Genomic DNA, 21,923 nt, shown 5'->3' on the forward strand with positions numbered 1-21,923 from the left:
CAGCCTCGCGCGATGATAAAGGAGATTGGCCACTTCTTTTGGGCTTCTCAGGTGGCTTCTGGGAGAAGCTGGTGGCCAGAACATATTTGAGGTTCGGGCTTCTGGGAGAAGCTGGTGGGGAGAAGCTTCTTCCAGAAGCCGCTGAAGAAGCCGAAAAGAAGTGGCCCTTACAGAGTAGAGTACTCTGCTTTTTTTCTTCCAAGGAAGAGTATCACATACGAGATCATGATACAACACGGCTATATCGGGGGAGTATATCGATTGAAGAAGGTAAACCAAACACGAGATAGCAGAGGCCATTCCATGCTAACAAAACAATAATTATCGTCAATCTAATTCAGCTAAATCGAACCTCGAAGTCCTCTAGCTCCATCTTTCCAATCTCAACATTCATCCCTAATGTCACCCCGGAGGTGGCTGAGGTGTTACTCATCATTGCCCATCTCATCAAACTGAATCGATGTCCGAGTGGCAAAAGGTATCCTTGTTACAGCAGTTGAATTATTTGGCACAACTAGGTCAAAGTAAAACGGCATGTGCAAGTCACTTGTCCAACCGCCTAATCTCAATGAACCATTTGGCACAACTAAATCTAAGCAAAGCGACATGTGCAAGTCACTTGTCCAACCATCCGATCTCATTGTGAAATCTATGTTTCAGATGCCTCCCACTCTCACGGTTCCTCGTCTAGATTGGTCATATGTAATCTATTCCAAACCTAAATTGATGCATACATCTCTTTTCATCTCTCTATCTCCCTCTAAGCATGCCTCATTCTTCCACAAATCTTATTACTGTTTTTTCTATTGCTAAGACATGGCCTAGTTGTAATGTTAAAAGGGAGGAGAGAATAACATGATGCATGTGTTGAGACTGTGGGTATTTATATGATACAATGTATGGTCTAAGAAAATCAAGGAGCATGTTTACTACTACTACAACAACATGGAGGTGGTTGAAAGCTTGAAGGCATAAGATATATATAATGAAATGAACATGTACATTGTTGTTAGAGTAGTAAAAGGTGTTGGGGTATAGTGAGAGATATAAGAGGGACTTGGATTTGAAAGAAAGTTGGAAGATTTTACTCTTAAGTAGAACGTACAAGATACTCTCTCTCTCTCTCTCTCTCTCTCTCTCTCTCTCTCTCTCTCTCTTCAATGTAGCCTACTTTATAGATTTCTCTTTGTTACAAAAATGATTTTGTTGTAACTCTATGAAGGAGGAGAAACTAGGTGTTAAGACTTCATAATATGTTGCTCTTTGATGCGAGAACATGAAAGAGGTTGGAGCGCTGCAAAAATAAGAAGGCGAATGTTTAAGGCTTGAACCCATCTTCGTTAGATAAGATATTGACTTGTTTGCTTGGCGTCATCCAGAAGGTGGTGAATAGGCATTTAAAATAACTACAGATTTGGCTTAAATAAAACAGAGTTACACTAACATTTATTTTTCAAATAATCTAGTCTCAACTAAGTACACCAACAAATTAACTAATATAAACAAGATGAGGGTACAAGATATCGCATAAGTGATAAATAAGATATATAAAACTTCAAGCTCGAATGCTATCACAAAAAACTTGGGTGAGATAACTGAGGAGCATAGAGGCGAAGTGTATCCCGATGTTGACTCCCTTGAAAGGAAGATGTGTCGTCGTTGGAGAGGTACGGTTATGTACCACGAAGGACCCTCAAACGCTACGAAATCTCACCTTCTTCTCGAAGACGCCTTCATGAAGTTATGCATCCTTCTTATGGTTAGCCTTTTCTTCACCCTACAATACTAGGGAATCTCCACAACCTCTTCATAAATCCCATGAAGGTAATACCCTGGCCTATTCATAATCTTCCCCAAAGAGGTCACCACGGCACCAACCACGAAGCCAGCTCGGGTGGTCACCCTCCAAGAGTAACAAGCTCTCGGGCTCTCACTCGATTAAATCAAACTGAAGATCTCAAACCTATGCAATGAATTCAAAGAAAGGACACCAATGATGCTCAAATAATTCACTCTCAAGTCCAATCAAAGCAACAAATGCTAGGGAGTAATTGGTTATGAAAAATAATGGAGGAGGCCAACCAATGAATCTAAGATCTAGACCACAAAGCATCCCCTCACATAGAAGGGAAATAAATTGGTGAAAACATAGATCCATATCTTCTTACTCTTTTCTTCAGAAAGGATGCAAGAATTATAGAAAGGATTTGGAGATGAAGCAAGCTTTCAAAGATTAAAATGGAAGGAGAGAAAACTTGCACAAGAACCCTCAAAACTCATTGGAAAAAAGGAGTATATAAAGCTCCAAAGAAAACTGTCAACTGGGATCCAACTGAGTGCTACCGGCCGGCCAGCTAGCCAGGAGATGCTAGAGAGCAAAGTCCACAAGCCTAACTAGAGCCAGTCAGCTGGACTAGAGCCGATATGAAGCTGGGAAGTCAGCTAGCTGGCTTCTAGCAGGGCTGCACCCAAAGGCACTAGACTTGAGCCGGCTGAGCAATAGACGCATCCAAAGAGAAAAGGCATGAACCACAAGGAGATCACTTAATCCCACATGGTACATTATTTATGTTTCATGAGTTAAACTGGAATCCAATCTTTGCTCTTCATCTTGGTCAACCTTGTATCTTTTATTCACCATACATCTACTCTTCTTGATGACAATACTCAATGTATATCTCACCTTTCATGGCTACATGTGGAAGGTTCCTTCCTATAAAACACAATGAAAATATTAGTCCATATAAATTTTCATTAATTGCAAAAAAACACAATTAGAGGCAATATGCACTTTCACTAACGATACGGAATGATCGAAGAGGGGGACACAAACATGGATATCATGCTGGATCCCTACAGCGCAAACCGAATAACGAGGCTGACACCGTGTGGGCCACCTACGGCGCAAACCCTTTCTAGGATTTGCATTTAGTATAATTATTTTAATGATCTCATGTCATTTTTTCGTCTGCATATGTATAATTATTTATAATGAATATTATGAGAAAAATGCGCCCAACTGTTGGGTGCACGGGTCCATTTGTGTCCTCCCGAGATCTAAACGGATAAACTCAGATACTTTTTGTTTTTTTCTTCTAATTTTAGGTTATACGATTGGAGTAGCTAGGTAAAAAGATGTACTACTTTACTAATATATGACTCATTTCTCACTCTTATAATATGCCTAGAAACACGTGCTAGAACTCACTTTTACATGAGAACCCATTTACCTTCTCCCGCATCCAACTAAGCACAAACATAATAGTTAAATCCTTACAGTTTGGTGACTAGGTCTTTTTATACTTGCTCTAATAGTCCACGTTAGTAAGGTTATCAATATCGAGATATTAGACAGTATTATTTTTTTGTAGTATTGTATCGTAGTATCACGATACTATAAGATTTTTATTTTTATTAAAAAAATAGATGTATCAATAATATATATGAAATATATTTAATATTTAATAATCAATTTGAATTTTGGGTATATTCCATGTCTTTCATAGAGTCATGTCATGTAAATGATGTATATAAATAATATAAATGTGAGTTAATTCATCCAACGCGTAATACAAGATAAATAACTAAGATCACGCAAAACAAAATACCGGGTATGCTTGACAATTGGTACAACTTCTATTCTTTAGCTTGCCACACCGTTGGGCTTATATTCTTTTAGCATTTATGTGGGATCACACAATATCGCTTTTATACTAGGATATTAAAAATATCACGATACATATCAAGATACGAGTAAGACATTATCACGATATGTATCGATCTGCTACCGTAGTATCGTAAAACCGTACTGTGAACCATGCACATTAGCCATTGGCGTGAAGACTTTACTGTAGAACTGGTACGACTAGTTTTTGAAGGGCTTCTGTGTTGTCTGCTGGCTCTAGCACACTGCCATATCATGTAACTAATCTTCTGGTCAACACGTATAATAGAGAGATACAAGAAACTACTACTTTAGTAGTGATATATGGCCCATCATTCACTCTCACAAAATGTCTGGAAGCATGTATGAGAGCCCACTTACACTACGGCACAACAGTGCTTTGCCGTGCAGCCGAAACGCACGGCAAAGGCCAAAATCTGCTCGGCAACGCCTTTGCCGTGCGGGCTTGCACGGCAAAGACTGCACGGCAACGAGCCGCCCGGCAAAGAGGGCTTTGCCGTGCGCCGCGGGCAAGTGGCACGGCAAAGGCCTTTGCCGTGCAACCATGCTTTGCCGTGCGCTATCCCTATTTTGCCGTGCAGATTTCTTTGCCGTGCGTCTGAAATGTTTGCCGTGCGGCGTTCTTTGCCGTGCGCTCCGCCTCCAACCCGCACGGCACAGGGTCGGCTTTGCCGTGTGCTTCGCCAACACCCCGCACGGCAAAGAAACAGACCAGCACACAGGGCGCAGCGCAGTGCACAGCTGGAGGCTCTTTGCCGTGTGTGTGTGCATGGCAAAGAAGGCCTTTGCCGTGTGCCGTGTGTGTGTGCACGGCAAAGAAGGCCTTTGCCGTGTGCTTTTTTCTTTGCCGTGTGCATATGCACGGCAAAGATGCTGCCAAAATTCCAGAATTTCCCTGCTTCCCCATTAATCCCTGCATATGCAATTCACAAATAGCAATAATCATCCAGATACACATATAGCACAATATATAGAGTATTTGCATCATCAACAACAAAGTTCATACAAGAGTAGTCCAACAAAGTCCATACAATAGTTCCAAATCACATAATTAGTTCATACAACAAGTAGTCCAACATCAACAACAAAGTCTCCAACATAGAATGCGGCAAGTCGCACAACAAGTTCATACACAAGCAACATCAACCTTCGCCACTTCCTTGTCCTTCTCCACTTCCTTGTCCTTCTCCACCTCCTTGTCCTTCTCCACCTCCTTGTCCTCCTACAAGTTCATAGATGCATAAGTGGCATGGAATGGCTAAAATTGACATGTAAGAACTAGGATTGACATGGAAGAAGTAGAATTGACATGGAATGGCTAAAATTGACATGGAAGAACTCGAATTGACATGGAATGGCTAAAATTGACATGGAAGAACTAGAATTGACATGGAATGGCTAAAATTGAACATAATCGCTAGAATTTGGATGAAATGGCTAAAATTCAACATAATGGCTAAGGATGACATGGAATGGCTAAAATTAACATGGAATAGGTAAAATTGAACATACTGGCTAAAATTGACATGGTTGAATGGCTAAAATTCACAAGTGACATGGTATGGAAGAATTAGAAGTGTAGGAGAACTCACCTAGAAAGCTGCTGCAGGCTCCGGATGATGCCCGTATTGTTGACGGTCAAGCCAGGTGTCGGCGGGCTCGACTTGGCGCTTCTTTGGAGGAGCGCCATCACAGCCGGATCGGGCGTGGGGATCTGCAATATCCAAAGTTCGGTTAGACAACAAACAAGATTGAGACGGAGATATTAAGTTAACCACTTACAAAATGTGGGAACATAGGAGGACACGACGTGCTAGGACCACTACTCCCCGGTGGTGAAGTCAGCACGGTCTGGTTCATGAACATCTCTTGGAACATCTGCTGCTGTTGTTGCATCTGTTTGCAACATCTGCTGCTGCATCTGCATGTTCTCCCTAATTTCTTCTGCATCTGCATCTGCTCCTCTTGGTGCCTCCGTTCCCTTTCTTCCATCTCCGCCTACGTTGTGTTGCCGCGATGTCAGTAACATTGCAATGGAAAACATGTAATGAAGCGTAGAGGATCGACGAAGAACTTACCCGTAACTTCTCGATAGCTAGGTCCGAAGCCCGTGGGCGGGTCTCTACCCGAGGCTGCTCGCTCGTACGCCCACGACGGATCTGGCGTAGAGATGGAATGGTACTTGGGTCGACTAACCCGTCAGCAATCCATAGGCGGCCACCCTTCTTGCCTTGTCCCGCAAGCACCGCAACCTCAACGTCAAACTCTTCGGTGGTTGGGTCGGCGTCTTCGCCGTGCTTGTCCTTGAACTTCGAGCGGTACGCGCCACACTGGCCCTCCGCTAGGTCGTTGACCCACAAGGACCCCGTTTCAGGATGCGGCTCCTTCCTGGTCTTCGACTTTTGGAAAAAGCCAAACAAGTTTGGTGCCACGCCTGTCTTCACTTCCTGCAAAAGAGTACATGCAATTAAGTGAAGAGGGAGACACTTGCGGGGCTAGCAATAACATAAAACGAAAGAATGAAGAAACCACTTGCTCACCTCATCCTGCAAGGTAAGGGCCAAGTTCTTGCTGCCCAGGACATGTGATCCACCTCCCATCTCTGAACGCTTCTGCTTGCCCTCCTCGTGCTTCCGGGCGTACTCGCGGGATGTCCACCATATGACCATCGCAAGAAAGCACGCCCTGTCTTCCCCGACGTACTGAGGAGGGTGCTACATACACAAGATAGACCCATTATTAGAACATAAACTACATGAAAATGCGGAAATAAATAACACATCGATGCTAATACCTGCATGTACTGCCACGGTGCCATGAGCGTATCCCGACAATCAGCCTTACTCATCCAAACTTTGCGCTCGGCGTGCCAGTCGCGGACGCACTGGACACGTGCCTCGTAGTGCATGCCAGTCACCCTCACCCTGCACAACTCGTGTAAGATAACGTCGCACGCAATTTCCTTGCCCTCAGCCCTCTTGAAGTATTTACGCAACCATGCACATAGGTAAAATAAGATGAATTAGAGCAACTATTGGTAGCCAAGAAGTGTTTGAATGCTAAGAAGCCAAAAGTCACGTACCCAGAAGTGGCGGACAACCCGCTCTTGCATGTTTTCGTACTTGCCGCTAGGATCTTCCGCGTAGCTGTAGTGCTTCCAAGTCCAAGCCACGTCGCGGCCACGGTAGGGAGATTGACAATCCCAGGGAAATGCTTCCTAATTATGCCTCCAAGGATGTTCGGGTACTCACGTGTCGGCTTCCTCCTCGGGTCGCCATACTTGAACATGCTGCACAACGAAATGCCAAAATCAGTATGCATGTGATAAAAATATGTATAATGATAAAAATTTCAATAATGGAATGCCAAAATCAGCATGTACCTCTTTCCAGCGGGCACGAGAACAACATCGCGGAAGGCCCAAGTTTTTAGCTTGGGGAGTTTCGTAATCCCGCGCCTATACGGCTTCTTGTCCCGTGGTTCCAGCCTCTCCTCGGCTGCAACGTACACCTCCTCCACCGGCGGAGACCAAACTAGGGTCGGGTCTAGCTCCTGCGGCATACCCCCCAGCCCCTCATCCTCCTCGAGGTCCTCCCCACCGTCCTCCCCACCGTCCTCCCCACCGTCCTCCCCACTGTCCTCCCCACCGTCCTCCCCACCGTCCTCCCCACCGGCCTCCTCGTCCTGCCCACCGTGCTCCTCACCGTCCTCCTCGTCCTCCCCACCCCACTGCTCCTCGTCATCATCCTCGGCTGGGGGAGGACTAGGAGAAGGGGTACGAAGTCGCCGTGGCTGGGCATTCTTCCTCCGTGGTGGAGGGCTAGGAGGAGCGCTAGGAGGACGTGTCTGCGACGACGAACCACTCGAAAGTCCCACAAGCTCAGCCACGGCCTTGATCTTCTTTTTGAAACCTCCCTTTCTTTTTCTTGGCGGCATGTTTCAATCACCTGCAAACACAATGAAAAGAGTGGTTTATTAGTATGCAATGTAAACAGATGAATATTAGTGAAATCAACAATAAATAGCACATAGTTCAGTACATAGATCATAGTTTATTACAAATAGCACATAGTTCAAGACATAGGATAGCCTCACAATTACAACTACATAGATCATAGTTTATTACAAATAACACATAGTTCAGTACATATATAGGATAGCCTCAGAATTACAACTACATAGATCAGTAGCCTATGTCGACATCCGTATTTGGACCACATGTTTCATCATCATCAGGCTCAGCGAACCAATAATCATCGATGAAACCTGGAGGTGGTCCATTTGGATCTAGGTCAATGCCTGCTTTGAACGCCTCGAGCAAACTTAGGTCTTCTACGGCACACACATCCTCAGCTTCATATTCTTCATTGTCTTCCTCCATAACCGCATCTTCTTCTTGCTCATCGTCTACGACCATGTTATCAACAACGGCCGACAAGTCGATAGTGAAATGACCGGGGAGCCCTTCTTCTTGATAAAAATCAACAGTCCTTGTTGAGGGGTCTACGCGTGGCGGTAATCGTCCTTGTTTGGCGGGGGTGGCCTAATGCGTGAAGGAACCGTCATCACAACATCCCATCCATGTAGACGTTTGGTCGGGTTTCGGCACGCGTACGGGAGATAGAATACTTGGAAGGCTTGGGTGGCCAAAATGTACACGTCCTCTCCCTTATAAACAGAGCTTCTTTCAACTTCGACCAATCCAATTTCAGGATCCCGTCTCACGCGACGTGGGTCGAACCAATGGCATTTGAATACGACGGGATTTAGCCCTTTGTCAAACCCGTAATTCAGCTCGTATATACCCTCGACTCTTCCATAGTAATGGAGTCCATCATCACCTTGACATACCACCCCGCTATTTATTGTCTTCTTGTTTGGACGGCTTGTTGTGTATTGATGGGTCAGGCGATACCCGTTCACGTCATAAGAATTGAACGAGTCGACGGAATGGTTGAAGCCCCTAGCAATTTTTCGTAGCAAGGGATTCATGTCTTTGTCGATTCTTGCCTACAAGATTAGGACGACAAGTTTAGAACAAGAAATGTCGGCCGAAATGTCGACAGTGTACAAACAAATTTGGATAGGATAGTACCAAACCACAGAACCAGCTACTGAAACCGTGACCGCCGCCCTTATCGAAAATATCCTTGGATTCTTCCGAGGTAGGATCCCTGTGGGTATACCTCCAATATTTAGCCGTGAATTGTCTATAAGAATGAACGGAGGAAGAGTTAGCCACGAACATACGATGAATGTTTGCGAATAACTAAATGGTTAGCACTTACTTGATGTACGGCTTCACTTCCACCATGGTGTTCAAGACATATGAGTGGATCAACTCCCGCTCATGTAAATTTGTTGTGTACGGCTTCGAGCCACTTGACTTGCCGCCAAGCCCTATGAAGATGCTAAGCTTGGGTACATCTTCATTGTTGGCGGCATTGTATATGAGAGGACCGGGTTGTGCTTTGTGGGAATGTTGGGATCATAGTGCTTAGTGGTGAAGTTTGCCACCTCCACGTTCGGGACTGCCTCGGCTATGGATGCTTCGATCTTGCATTTATTGCCAGTCATCTGACGAAGCTTTTGTGTTTCTCTCTCGGGACCAAACTGCCAACGGCCCCAATTCGGCCCCCCCTTTAAGCATTCCTTCGCGAGGTGGAGGATCATATGTTGCATCGGATTAAAGAACGCTGGAGGAAAGATCTTCTCTAGATCGCAAAGCAACATGGGTGCCTGTTCATCCAGCTTCTCAATCACTTTAGTGTCTAACTCCCTAGCACAAATCTGGCGGAAGAAATAACTCAACCTCGCTAGCACTCGCCAAGTCTTCTCAGGGACATAGCCTCGAATCATCACCGGCATTATCCGCTCAATCCATACGTGGTAGTCATGACTCTTCAGTCCTTGTACTCGCAATGTTTCAATGTTAAGACCCCTCATCCAGTTGGCTGCGAACCCATCAGGGAAAAACAAGGAGTCCTTCATCCATTGGAAGACCTCCCTTTTTTGGGCCTTTGTGAGGCAGAACGGAGCGTGTGGCTTAGTCCAAGTTTTTGGCACCATGAGGTGGCTTCATGTTCAACTCGGCCTATCGCACAACTTTTCTTGGTCAATTCGAGCCTTTATGTTATCCTTCGTCTTCTCAGTGTCCACTATGGTGCTCCAAATGGCTTCACTGATATTCTTCTCGGTGTGCATTACATCAATGTTATGCGGGAGCTCCAGAAACTCAAAGTAAGGAAGCTTCCAGAAGCACGGCTTGTGGGTCCATTGGTGTGTCTCCCCATATCCCAAGAAACCATTCCCATCAGGGTTAGGCTGGAGAGCGTCTAACTCGGCCTTGGTTTCCTGTCCGGTCTTCGGAATTGGCTTCGGTGCATGGACAACACGGCCTTTTTGAAGCTCTTTACATCACTCCTGTATTCATGATTCTCGCTCAAGGAACTGTCGAGCTTCATCAAAGCAGGAATACTTGCCACCCTTGTTTAGCCGTAAGAAAGTCACGGCTTGCACACTCCGGACAAGGCCACTTCCCATGTGTACACCACCCGCAGAACAAAGCACGTGCTGGCAAGTCATGCAGAGACGTGTGGTACCAGACATACATATCGAAGTGTTCCTTCTTTGCCGCGTCATAAGTTCGGATCCCGCGATCTTCCCAGCCAAGAAGCAAGTCATCAATCAGTGGTTCCAGATACACGTTCATGTTCTTACCCGGGTATTTCGGTCCTGGGATTATCATCGACACAAACATGTACTACGATCTCGTGCGAGACGCCGGGGTAGGTTCGGGGGAATAACAAACAACGGCCAACAATCGTATACCGCAGCCGACATACCATATGGATTGAACCCATCGGTTGATATCGCAATTGCTACGCTCCTCGGGTCACCGGCTTTCGGGGATATTTCTTGACAAAGTTCTTCCATGCGGTACCATCCGACGGATGTATCATCTTGCCACCGTCTGGTCTGATCCCTTCTACAGCCCACCTCATCTGCTGGCGTATCCTCGGTCATGAAGAGCCGCTGGATCCTCGGTAGGACTGGAAGATAGCGGAGGATATTCTTGGCAACCGTGGTCTGCCTCTTCTGACCATCACCATTGGTGTCAACCTCAAAGTACCTAGAGCTTTTGCAATGGATGCAATAATTTGTGTTAGCATGCTCCTCTCTGAATAGCATGCATCCCTTTGGACAAGCGTGTATCTGCTGAGATGACATCTTGAGGTCACTGAGCAATTTTTTCGAATAGTAGAAGTTTTGCGGCAAGAGGTGCCCTTTCGGCAGAATGCTGCCAACGAGGACCAGAAGTTCATCGAACCCATCTCTGCACAGATTCCTGTGGCACTTAAAGGCCAAAAGGCGAGCGATGGCATCTAGTTGGGTGACATCTGTATTTACGTGTAGGGGTTTCTGCGAAGCAAACAAAGCCTCGTAATACTTCTTTGTGTTTTCCTCCGGCTCCTCACTTGTCTCCGCATCCCTAGATGTCTCCGCCTCTACATGAGGGCTTTCAGGCACATTACCATTAGCCAAGTTCTCTAGGCACCTATCAAACCCAGTATCATATTCTCTCCTAGGCTGAATCTGCCGCACCTCCTTCCTAGCACGTTTCTTCGCCTTTTCTCCATGAAAAGTCCAAATCTTGTAGGACGGTTTGAACCCAGACTTGATCAGGTGAAGACTCATAGTTTCCTTGTCCTGTGTTTTTTGGTTAGCGCACTTACTACAAGGGCAAAAAACTGTCCTGGGTCTGCTAGGGATGTCAAACGCTGTCCACGAACTGCTTGGTCTTTTCTCCCCATTCCTCAGTATATTTCCACGGACCGATTCTGCCATCGTACATCCAGTCACGGTTATCCATCCTCTAATCAGCACCAAAACAGACGAACTTAGAATTTATATCAAACATGATCCACATTTTCTTTTTTTTTTCTTTTTTATGCATGCATCAACCTGAATCTCTACTAGGTGGGCTCCTAGCAGCCGCCGGATCCGTAGATTGAGTACGTTCTCCCTGCTCTACCCTGATCCGAGACAGAATTTCGGCAGCACCTCCCCGCTGCTCTCCCGATACACGTCTCGCCAAAAAGCCGAGAGGGGTGTGCATCCGGAGAACAACGGGGAAGCGCTGCCGAAATCCTGACTCGGATCGGGGTAGAGCAGGGAGAACGTACCCAACTACGCATCCGCCGACTGTCCCGATAAATGCCGTAAGAGTTACGGTTCATAATATGCGAGACCACTAATGCATATTTATCCGCGTAACCCTTACGGTCGGGAAAAGACGCCTAGGTATCGCGACATACTTGGTGATCTGGACCCAAAAAAAAACCTAGGTACATAGGGGCGAGATTTTTACCCTTGACGCGTGAGCGAATCGGCGAAGAAGATCCGGGACGCCCCCTCAAAGACCCCCGCGACGCCGCCCCCCGTGTCCACCTCGAAGAAGATCCGGGACGCCCCCTCAGAGACCCTCGCGACGCTGCCCCCCGTGTCCTCCTCGAAGCATCGTCTGAAATGGAGAAAATGAATTACTAATGGAAGCGAACACAAATTTTTTTTTGACAACTATTACTTATAATTTGCTTGCAGCACATTATCTTTTTTTTTCTACATTGCCCTATTTTTAACCTATTTTTAAAAATCCTACACTAAATCCTATTTTTAAAAATCCTACACTAAATCTAATTTTAAAAATCCTACACTAAATCATAAACTAAACTACACTAAATCCAATCAATCCTAAATACACTAAATCCTAAACTAAGCTGCAGGCCGGGTCCTAAACTAAGCTGCATATATGCAGGGACGAAATCGGGGCCGGGGTGCACGTACTCGATCTGCCGGCGTGCCGGAGGAGGGGATCTGGCCTGGGGCGGCGAGGTGGGAGGAGGACGCTGCCGGTGCGTCGGCGAGCCGGGAGGAGGGGCCGGCGAGCGGGGCGGCGAGGCGGTGGCGGCGCGACGGTAGGAGGTGGCCGGGAGGCGCGTCGGGGGCGCGGGTTTGCAGGAGGGGAGGCGGCGAGGCGCGGGCGGGGCGGGGGCCGGGAGGCACGGCGGCGAGGCGGCGGGGGCGGCGGCGCGATGGTGGGCAGGGCGAGGCGGCGGCGCGCGCGGGGGGCAGCAGGCCGGGGGCGAGGGAGACGGGCGCGTGTGCGTGTGTGTGGCTCAGAGTGGCCTGTGGCCGGTCGAGCTGGCAGATAATGATTGGCTCTTTGCCGTGGGGCTGGCCTTTGCCGTGCGCCTGTACACGGCAAAGAGCTCTTTGCCGTGTGCTCCACCTTTGCCGTGCGCCTGTACACGGCAAAGAGCTCTTTGCCGTGTGCTCCACCTTTGCCGTGCGCCTGTACACGGCAAAGAGCTCTTTGCCGTGCAAAATCACCTTTGCCGTGCGCTTTGGTACAATAAATTTTTTTTCTTCACCATTTAAAGATTCAAATCTATTTCAAAATTATATGAAACCTGTATTTTAACATGTGTATTATTTAATGATATTTTGAAACTACACGGATTCATTTTGTCGCCGGTGCAGCATTCCTTGCTGGTGCGCCGGCAATGTGCCATCATCGCCGGCGCGGCGACAAAGTGGTGCGCCGGCACCACTTTCCACCGGCGCGGCAGAATCATGGTGCGCTGGCAAGGTGTTTTCCACCGGCGCGGCAGAATCATGGTGCGCCGGCAAGGTGAAATCTAGGGGGGTAGACCCCCCGATGCACGCAGACCGCCGTTTTCGGGGGGGAACTACCGCCGGAGCACCGGAATGCCACCAACACTTGCATGTGGACCTAGGATATGTGTGAAAGTGTGTTGGAAGGTGTGATTCACCAAATGGTGCAAGGCATTGCTCCCATGTGTGAGATTCCTCTCTTTCGGGCGACAGCACTTGGAAGATTCCTCGACTTGTAGGCTGAAGTGTCCCGCTGCGGGTATACCGGTGGCTACAATGTGCCAAAGTGTGCCAAACCTACCTTTACATGTGTATATGGCCTAAACAAAACTAAACCTACCAAAAAGTATGTTGGTGGAACCTCGCGCGGTGAAATCTAGGGGGTAGACCCCCCGAGGCACGCAGACCGCCGTTTTCGGGGGGGAACTACCGCCGGAGCACCGGAATGCCACCAAAACTTGCATGTGGACCTAGGATATGTGTGAAAGTGTGTTGGAAGGTGTGATTCACCAAATGGTGCAAGGCATTGCTCCCATGTGTGAGATTCCTCTCTTTCGGGCGACAGCACTTGGAAGATTCCTCGACTTGTAGGCTGAAGTGTCCCGCTGCGGGTATACCGGTGGCTACAATGTGCCAAAGTGTGCCAAACCTAGCTTTACATGTGTATATGGCCTAAACAAAACTAAACCTACCAAAAAGTATGTTGGTGGAACCTCGCGCGGTGAAATCTAGGGGGGTAGACCCCCCGATGCACGCAGACCGCCGTTTTCGGGGGGGAACTACCGCCGGAGCACCGGAATGCCACCAACACTTGCATGTGGACCTAGGATATGTGTGAAAGTGTGTTGGAAGGTGTGATTCACCAAATGGTGCAAGGCATTGCTCCCATGTGTGAGATTCCTCTCTTTCGGGCGACAGCACTTGGAAGATTCCTCGACTTGTAGGCTGAAGTGTCCCGCTGCGGGTATACCGGTGGCTACAATGTGCCAAAGTGTGCCAAACCTACCTTTACATGTGTATATGGCCTAAACAAAACTAAACCTACCAAAAAGTATGTTGGTGGAACCTCGCGCGGTGAAATCTAGGGGGTAGACCCCCCGAGGCACGCAGACCGCCGTTTTCGGGGGGGAACTACCGCCGGAGCACCGGAATGCCACCAAAACTTGCATGTGGACCTAGGATATGTGTGAAAGTGTGTTGGAAGGTGTGATTCACCAAATGGTGCAAGGCATTGCTCCCATGTGTGAGATTCCTCTCTTTCGGGCGTAAGCACTTGGAAGATTCCTCGACTTGTAGGCTGAAGTGTCCCGCTGCGGGTATACCGGTGGCTACAATGTGCCAAAGTGTGCCAAACCTAGCTTTACATGTGTATATGGCCTAAACAAAACTAAACCTACCAAAAAGTATGTTGGTGGAACCTCGCGCGGTGAAATCTAGGGGGGTAGACCCCCCGATGCACGCAGACCGCCGTTTTCGGGGGGGAACTACCGCCGGAGCACCGGAATGCCACCAACACTTGCATGTGGACCTAGGATATGTGTGAAAGTGTGTTGGAAGGTGTGATTCACCAAATGGTGCAAGGCATTGCTCCCATGTGTGAGATTCCTCTCTTTCGGGCGACGGCACTTGGAAGATTCCTCGACTTGTAGGTGAAGTGTCCCACATTGCGGGTATACCGGTGGCTACAATGTGCCAAAGTGTGCCAAACCTAGCTTTACATGTGTATATGGCCTAAACAAAACTAAACCTACCAAAAAGTATGTTGGTGGAACCTCGCGCGGTGAAATCTAGGGGGGTAGACCCCCCGAGGCACGCAGACCGCCGTTTTCGGGGGGGAACTACCGCCGGAGCACCGGAATGCCACCAACACTTGCATGTGGACCTAGGATATGTGTGAAAGTGTGTTGGAAGGTGTGATTCACCAAATGGTGCAAGGCATTGCTCCCATGTGTGAGATTCCTCTCTTTCGGGCGACAGCACTTGGAAGATTCCTCGACTTGTAGGTCAAGTGTCCCGCTGCGGGTATACCGGTGGCTACAATGTGCCAAAGTGTGCCAAACCTACCTTTACATGTGTATATGGCCTAAACAAAACTAAACCTACCAAAAAGTATGTTGGTGGAACCTCGCGCGGTGAAATCTAGGGGGGTAGACCCCCCGAGGCACGCAGACCGCCGTTTTCGGGGGGGAACTACCGCCGGAGCACCGGAATGCCACCAAAACTTGCAAGTGGACCTAGGATATGTGTGAAAGTGTGTTGGAAGGTGTGATTCACCAAATGGTGCAAGGCATTGCTCCCATGTGTGAGATTCCTCTCTTTCGGGCGACGAGACTTGGAAGAGTCCTCGACTTGTAGGCTGAAGTGTCCCGCTGCGGGTATACCGGTGGCTACAATGTGCCAAAGTGTGCCAAACCTAGCTTTACATGTGTATATGGCCTAAACAAAACTAAACCTACCAAAAAGTATGTTGGTGGAACCTCGCGCGGTGAAATCTAGGGGGGTAGACCCCCCGAGGCACGCAGACCGCCGTTTTCGGGGGGGAACTACCGCCGGAGCACCGGAATGCCACCAACACTTGCATGTGGACCTAGGATATGTGTGAAAGTGTGTTGGAAGGTGTGATTCACCAAATGGTGCAAGGCATTGCTCCCATGTGTGAGATTCCTCTCTTTCGGGCGACAGCACTTGCAAGATTCCTCGACTTGTAGGTGAAGTGTCCCGTCGCGGGTATACCGGTGGCTACAATGTGCCAAAGTGTGCCAAACCTAGCTTTCCATGTGTATATGGCCTAAACAAAACTAAACCTACAAAAAAGTATGTTGGTGGAACCTCGCGCGGTGAAATCTAGGGGGGTAGACCCCCCGATGCACGCAGACCGCCGTTTTCGGGGGGGGAACTACCGCCGGAGCACCGGAATGCCACCAAAACTTGCAAGTGGACCTAGGATATGTGTGAAAGTGTGTTGGAATGTGTGATTCACCAAATCTAGGGGGGGTAGACCACCGGGGCCCATATATAGACCGATGTGTTGGGGGGGGAGACCTCCGGAGCACTTTCAATCCCAGCCAAACTTTCATGTGGACCAAGAATATGTTTGGAAGTGTCGTGTAAGGTGTAAAGCTGCAAGAAATTGCACCAAATATGTGGGGGCGATAACACTTAGCAGACACCGAACCCCCGTTAATTTGCTCCGAAACCCTGATATGTTGGGGGGAGGGGTCGATGAAGATGTAGATTACTTGTTTTATCGGTATACAGATTGTATTAAGTAACACTAACAAACAGTCTACAAAAAGTAAAAACTAATTTTACAACAAATATAAGTATTAATATAAATATGAATACTACAAAAGAAGGAAAATAAATGAAACTGCCCTCTGTGCCGTGCAAAAACGCACGGCAAAGGGTTGCCACGCACGGCAAAGGCATCTTTGCCGTGCCCGCGGCTTTGCCGTGCGCCTTCGTGGCCTCTTTGCCGTGGGGGGTTACTTTGCCGTGCGCCGTCTGGCTGCTTTACCGTGCGGGTATGCTTTGCCGAGTGCCGAGCTGTAGCTTTGCCGTGCGCCTTTTGTTTGCCGTGCGTCGTTCCCCTGCTGCACGGCAAAGCTGTCATTGCCGTGCGCGCGGCGCACGGCAAAGAACTGCCACACGGCAAAGGGTCGAAGAGGCACACGGCAAAGAGGCGCGCACGGCAGTGAGACTTTTTCCTGTAGTGTTAGTTTTTCTCCACTTCTTTTTCCTCCAACCTAGCTAAAATAACAGTTGATCTCTTAGAGTCACCTAACTAGGTTTTATTGTACATACTGTTATGAGCTGTATACACTAATTGTTGGGAAACGGAGGAGTAGCTGAACGGAAGGAGGAAGGAAAGGAAACGCCGGAGGGGAGGAAAATTCCTCGAAAGAATGTCCCAAAAACGAAACGCGTGCGTGGAGCAACATGTGGCGCAGCTCACGCTTCCACCTCGTCCACTCGTCAGAATCTCTCGCGGCTTCTTAAACCCAGAGTCACCAAGCCAAACCAACACTCCAACAACGAGCCCATCACCAGCTGATCAAAGGCTCTGCTTACCATGGGTTTGACGATGGGCAAGATCATCTTTGGGAAGATCACGGTGGACACGCCCAAGCACGAGGTGCTGCACATCGGGAATGGTTACGAGATTCGCAAGTACCCGCCGTGCGTCAGCGCCGAGGTGACATACCTCTCCAAGGATATGAAGCGCGGCCGCGACGGCGGGCTCGAGATTCTCGCAGACTACATCGGCGCCTTCGGCAAGCCGCACTACACCAAGCCCAAGAAGATCGCCATGGCAGCACCCGTGATAACCTCGTCCAACAGCGGCAATGCAGAAGCGACCGCCATGAAAGCACCGGTAATCACCTCCTCCAGCGGCGCCGAGGCAGAGGCAATCTCCATGACGGCGCCGGTGATCACGGGCGAAGGGCGGGATAGACATGCTGGGAAGGTAACGATGCAGGTCCTGCTGCCGTCCAAGTACACCAAGGTGGAGGAGACGCCGCGGCCGACGGACGAGCGGGTGGTGCTGCGGGAGGTGGGGGAGCGGAAGTACGGGGTGGTCAAGTTCGCAGGGCTCACTGGGGAGAAGGTGGTGGCGGAGAGGGCAGCGAGGCTAAAAGCCGCGCTGCAGAAGGACGGGCATGTCGTCACGGGACCCTACTTGTTCTCCCGGTACAACCCGCCAAGAACGCCAACGCTCCCGCCGCTCCGCACCAACGAGGTAATGTTCCCCGTCGAGTGATCATCGGGCTGTCCGGGCCACCTTAGGTTGTAGTTTAGCGTTTAACCTTCAAACAAAATTGTACAGTAGGAGTAGTTCAGTAGCTCGAGGAGTGACCAGTGTGTTCTTCCGTTAGCTTAGCAAGTAATAGTTTAAGCTGTTTAAACTGGTTTTGCAATAGCCATGTGTAATCATCTTCTGTTTGGTCCGTACAATAAATGATGGAACGATTGACCTATTGGTTGTTGATAGATTCAGTTGATACACATTGATTCTTGATACTGACATGTGCGATCGAGATGCGATGAGAAATTCAGTTGATACACATTGTAACCATTTCGAGAAATAGACACATGATGAGAAATTCCTCACCTTTGGGCTGGAGGCAGATGCTGAGGTGGCCGGGATGGAGCAGGGCGAGCGGCGAGGAAGAGCAGCTCCTCGATCTTGGAGCGGAGGCGAGGGGCGAGGAAGAGCGGCACGCGGCGGCCAGGATGGAGTGGAGGCGAGCGGCGAGGAAGAGCGGCAAGCGGCGCACGGCGTCGCAGCGTGGGGCGAGGCGCAGAAGCCTGTCGCGGCGGCCAGGCAGCAGCGGAAGGAAGGCTGATTCCCAACGCCGAGCCACCGACCAGAAGAATCCATTTTTGATGCGAAAAATAGGCCTTGCGGGAGCCTGGGCTAGGGTTTGTGGTGGGGCTGCCGACAAAAGCTTACACGCCATGGGGTCTAGACTGGAGGATGAGGTGGATCCATGGCGGTGGTCGCGAGGCGTCAAGAGAGCGCCGAGATCGACCGGCGACGATGACGGGAGGAATTAGGATTTGGGGACGGTGACGGAAGGACGGGAATTCTCATGTGAAAAAACGCGGGAGGCTTTCCGCAAAATCGACAGCGCGCAGCTTTTTACAGAGGGAGTACTAGCAATAATAGTTTAAGCTGTTTAAACTGGTCTTGCAATAGCCATGTGTAATCATCTTCTGTTTGGTTGGTACATTAAATGATGGAACAATTGGCCTACTGGTTGTTGTGTTGATAGATTCAGTTGATACACATTGATTCTTGATACTGCCATGTGCGATCGAGATGCGCGCGAGAGTAACCACGAAGCAACTTCGAACGTTTGCAAATTCTCTGGCAGGAGTGTGCATACCTCAGACATCAAACTTCGTTAGCTCATTCGACACCAGGCAAAGTAAGTAAAAAAACATCAACCTGCTGTTCCATCTAGCAGTGGACCGGCTACGTCTATGCTACCTCGGAGAAGAAGAAACAGAGTACTCTGCTATCTTTTGGGATCTAAAAAGGATAGAAATATATTTTGAGATCCTACAGGTGTTTCAAAAAAAATGTCAGATACTAATATAAGGGCATCAGCAATGGTAGCAGTAGGATACTAGTGCCCCATAAATTCCACCTAGGTTTGAAGCTATTGAATCTCACCTCAACCCAACATCTACCCAACGCTCATTTCGTATTGGACCACCGCTCATCGTCAGTTCGTCACCAACCGATCTCACATAGCGATGCAGCCACCATCTTTTCTCTCTCCTTTTTTTTCCCTCTCAGGGCGTGAGCAATGGAGGCAACTGTTCAACTAGGTTTGGATAAAACTTTTGACATATGCATTGCCACCCATTAATATATTTTTCTCTCAAAAGCTGATTTAGTTTTTCTCTTTCTCTCTCACATTTCTACTCAGTTTTTACTTTATGGCTGAAGAAGTTGCCTCCTGATGAATAGGTTACCTCCTTATCCGAACCTAATTTAGACCACCCGAACCAATATAAAGCTGCGAGGCAACGCCCCTAGAGCTATGCATTGGCCATGTCCTCACTCTCTCTCCTTTCCTTTTTCTCCCAGGAGTCAGCCTCATCTGCAAGCATTACCTGGCACATGCAGGCTATCGCCCTACCTCCACCATAGCTTCGGAACCAAGCTGTCTCTGTGAGGATGTAGGATGAGGCGACCCATTGATCATGCCCTAAATTTTCTTCCAAAAAAGATTATCAAAAGAAGAAAAATAAAGAAGGGGCTTTCGGGGTGGAAAAGAACAAGGCACCTGTCCTCTATGGATCCAATGTAGTATTTTATTAGAAATTCTAGTAGTAGTTAGTCTTTCCCTACTTTATTTATGTTAAAAATAATATTAAATTTTATCAGAAATTCTAGCAGCTTGTTTAACATTAATTTGTTTCAAATTCTAGATGATTTTGATGGTGCCAATCTGGATGTAGACATGCTTAATAATAGTGTCATCACCCTTGTGTCCAAAGGCAAATATTCTGATAAGTGAGAAGATCCAAGAACATCGGCCTATCTTTCACCTTAATGTAATTTTCAAGAACATTACAAAACAATTCTAGTGAATTGACTTGTCAAGATCATTTGTAGTGCGACCAGGGCCTCTCAAACGTCTTTCTTAAAAGGAAGGCATGCTTCAAGAAACTCTAAGGGCCTCTATGATTTAAAGAAAAATGGAGGATAAAAATCAGCTTGTGTTTGGTTGGTACAATAAAGAACCTAATGATCGACCTACTGGATGTTGATAGATTCAGTCGATACACATTGATTGTTGATACTGACACGGGCGATCGATACGAGCGTGACCACAAAGAAACCTCGAACATTTGTTAAATTTATGATAGAAATGCGCACACTGATACTGCTTACACGTGTTAACACCTCGGGCATCAAACTTCGCTAGTTTAACCAGAAACGTTCAAACTCAACTACAATAAAAACTAGTCAACGTGCAATAAAGATTTAAATATTATATTATGCTTATTGCTTAGTTAGATGAGAGAAAAATATGAGAAAGATGGTATGCAAGAGTCAGCTGTAACACGTGCTCTTAGTCACATTGTGAGAGTGAGGATCATGTTTTAGTAAAGTAGTACTCTCCTGACACTTATTATGAATCTGAGAGAGTACATCTTTTCACCTAGTTATTGTACATATTAGTTATAAGCCTCTTTATAGATAATATGACAATGTCGGCTATACTATTGAATATACTCTACGAGCAAATCTAGCATACACTAAACCGTGAGTTGCAGAACAGACCCCGCAAAAGACACCGTAAATTCTAACTATGAACGTAATATATGAATAGGTCCCACAATTTTGATTGTCTTTTTTCCTCCCTTCTCCCACCTTCACTTTGAGATTTTTCCTGCACCTCGAGCTCGAGCACTCACACGGCCGCGCCCTCACGGTCGCGTATGGGTTCCATCATGCGTTGTAACCTAAAGGTCAGCATCAGTATTCAGGAGACATCAGATTGGTTTAGATCAAACAGAATCGATGATTTCACATCACCTATACTATCTCTTGAGCATCCAGAGATGTTGAATTCTACCGAGAACAGTGCAGGGTGGGGGGGGGGGGAGCTCGATTGCATGCTTCGCCTCCTGCTACGCCATTCTGAGAATCTTCCTATTTTCGGTCGGTGCGGGGAATTTGGCAGGACTCCGTTGAGTATATCGACCAAAGGCGAAACTGAAATTTTACGACCGCCAACGTAGACATGTACTAAAAAATTAAACGTATTTTCACAAAAAAAAAAGGTAGATAAAAGAGCCGTGGGTGCGAACTTTCAGTACCCTTTTAACAAATTAAAGCTGGAACGATTTTGATGCATCTGTTATGGTCACTCTAATAACGTCAACCTGCTATTTTCGTTATTGGCTCGGACAAGAAGGAGAGTACTCTGTTTTTTGTTACTCTGCTTTTTGTCTCTCTTTTTTAGTGCTAGTGTGCTACTCTGCTTTGTTGTCTGAAAGAACAGAGTTGTACTGCTGGGCTGAAGCAGGCTAGATG

At 47.7% G+C, this 21,923-nt stretch overlaps 3 protein-coding genes across 5 annotated transcripts; 1 reads left to right on the forward strand and 2 right to left on the reverse strand.

Annotated features, from left to right (window-relative positions):
* Window positions 1-4,591: 4,591 nt before the first annotated feature.
* Window positions 4,592-6,668, reverse strand: LOC127340025 (uncharacterized). The gene is made up of 6 exons (XM_071827556.1): window positions 6,480-6,668; window positions 6,226-6,399; window positions 5,764-6,132; window positions 5,468-5,683; window positions 5,278-5,399; window positions 4,592-4,598 (listed from the first exon to the last, which is right to left on the reverse strand). Exons 1-6 carry the CDS (start codon window positions 6,591-6,593, stop codon window positions 4,592-4,594), a joined length of 1,002 nt encoding a protein of 333 aa, XP_071683657.1. The 5' UTR covers window positions 6,594-6,668.
* Window positions 6,669-6,707: 39 nt separating this feature from the next.
* On the reverse strand, window positions 6,708-7,654 carry LOC139838183 (uncharacterized). Its single transcript, XM_071827557.1, has 3 exons — window positions 7,068-7,654; window positions 6,812-6,974; window positions 6,708-6,716 (listed from the first exon to the last, which is right to left on the reverse strand). The coding sequence occupies exons 1-3, from the start codon at window positions 7,619-7,621 to the stop codon at window positions 6,708-6,710; spliced, it is 726 nt and encodes a 241-aa protein (XP_071683658.1). The 5' UTR covers window positions 7,622-7,654.
* A 9,711-nt stretch (window positions 7,655-17,365) lies between these two features.
* On the forward strand, window positions 17,366-20,253 carry LOC127344436 (uncharacterized). 3 transcript variants are annotated; one of them, XM_051370706.2, is made up of 2 exons: window positions 17,366-18,104; window positions 18,494-19,121. In XM_051370706.2, exons 1-2 carry the CDS (start codon window positions 17,436-17,438, stop codon window positions 18,920-18,922), a joined length of 1,098 nt encoding a protein of 365 aa, XP_051226666.1. In that variant the 5' UTR covers window positions 17,366-17,435; the 3' UTR covers window positions 18,923-19,121. The 3 variants fall into 3 exon arrangements, with proteins under 3 accessions (XP_051226666.1, XP_051226667.1, XP_051226668.1); XM_051370707.2 differs by lacking the exon at window positions 18,494-19,121 and adding an exon at window positions 19,965-20,253 and having other exon boundaries at window positions 17,367-18,104; XM_051370708.2 differs by lacking the exon at window positions 18,494-19,121 and having other exon boundaries at window positions 17,367-18,355.
* The last annotated feature ends 1,670 nt before the right edge of the window (window positions 20,254-21,923 follow it).

Source organism: Lolium perenne, chromosome 3 (genome assembly GCF_019359855.2).
Source record: "Lolium perenne isolate Kyuss_39 chromosome 3, Kyuss_2.0, whole genome shotgun sequence".
Taxonomy (NCBI): Eukaryota; Viridiplantae; Streptophyta; class Magnoliopsida; order Poales; family Poaceae; genus Lolium; species Lolium perenne.

Bases quoted from the DNA above. Each gene is read 5' to 3' on its own strand.
- LOC127340025 (XM_071827556.1), bottom strand. From the start codon at position 6,593: ATGCACTACGAGGCACGTGTCCAGTGCGTCCGCGACTGGCACGCCGAG. The intron at 6,133-6,225 runs GTGAGCAAGTGG...ACTCTTTTGCAG, and splicing joins CCCTTACCTTGCAGGATGAG to GAAGTGAAGACAGGCGTGGC. The intron at 5,684-5,763 runs GTAAGTTCTTCG...AACACAACGTAG, and splicing joins TAGCTATCGAGAAGTTACGG to GCGGAGATGGAAGAAAGGGA.
- LOC139838183 (XM_071827557.1), bottom strand. From the start codon at position 7,621: ATGCCGCCAAGAAAAAGAAAGGGAGGTTTCAAAAAGAAGATCAAGGCC. The intron at 6,975-7,067 runs GTACATGCTGAT...TTCGTTGTGCAG, and splicing joins CTCGTGCCCGCTGGAAAGAG to CATGTTCAAGTATGGCGACC.
- LOC127344436 (XM_051370706.2), top strand. From the start codon at position 17,436: ATGGGTTTGACGATGGGCAAGATCATCTTTGGGAAGATCACGGTGGAC. The intron at 18,105-18,493 runs GTAATGTTCCCC...GGCTGGAGGCAG, and splicing joins CGCCGCTCCGCACCAACGAG to ATGCTGAGGTGGCCGGGATG.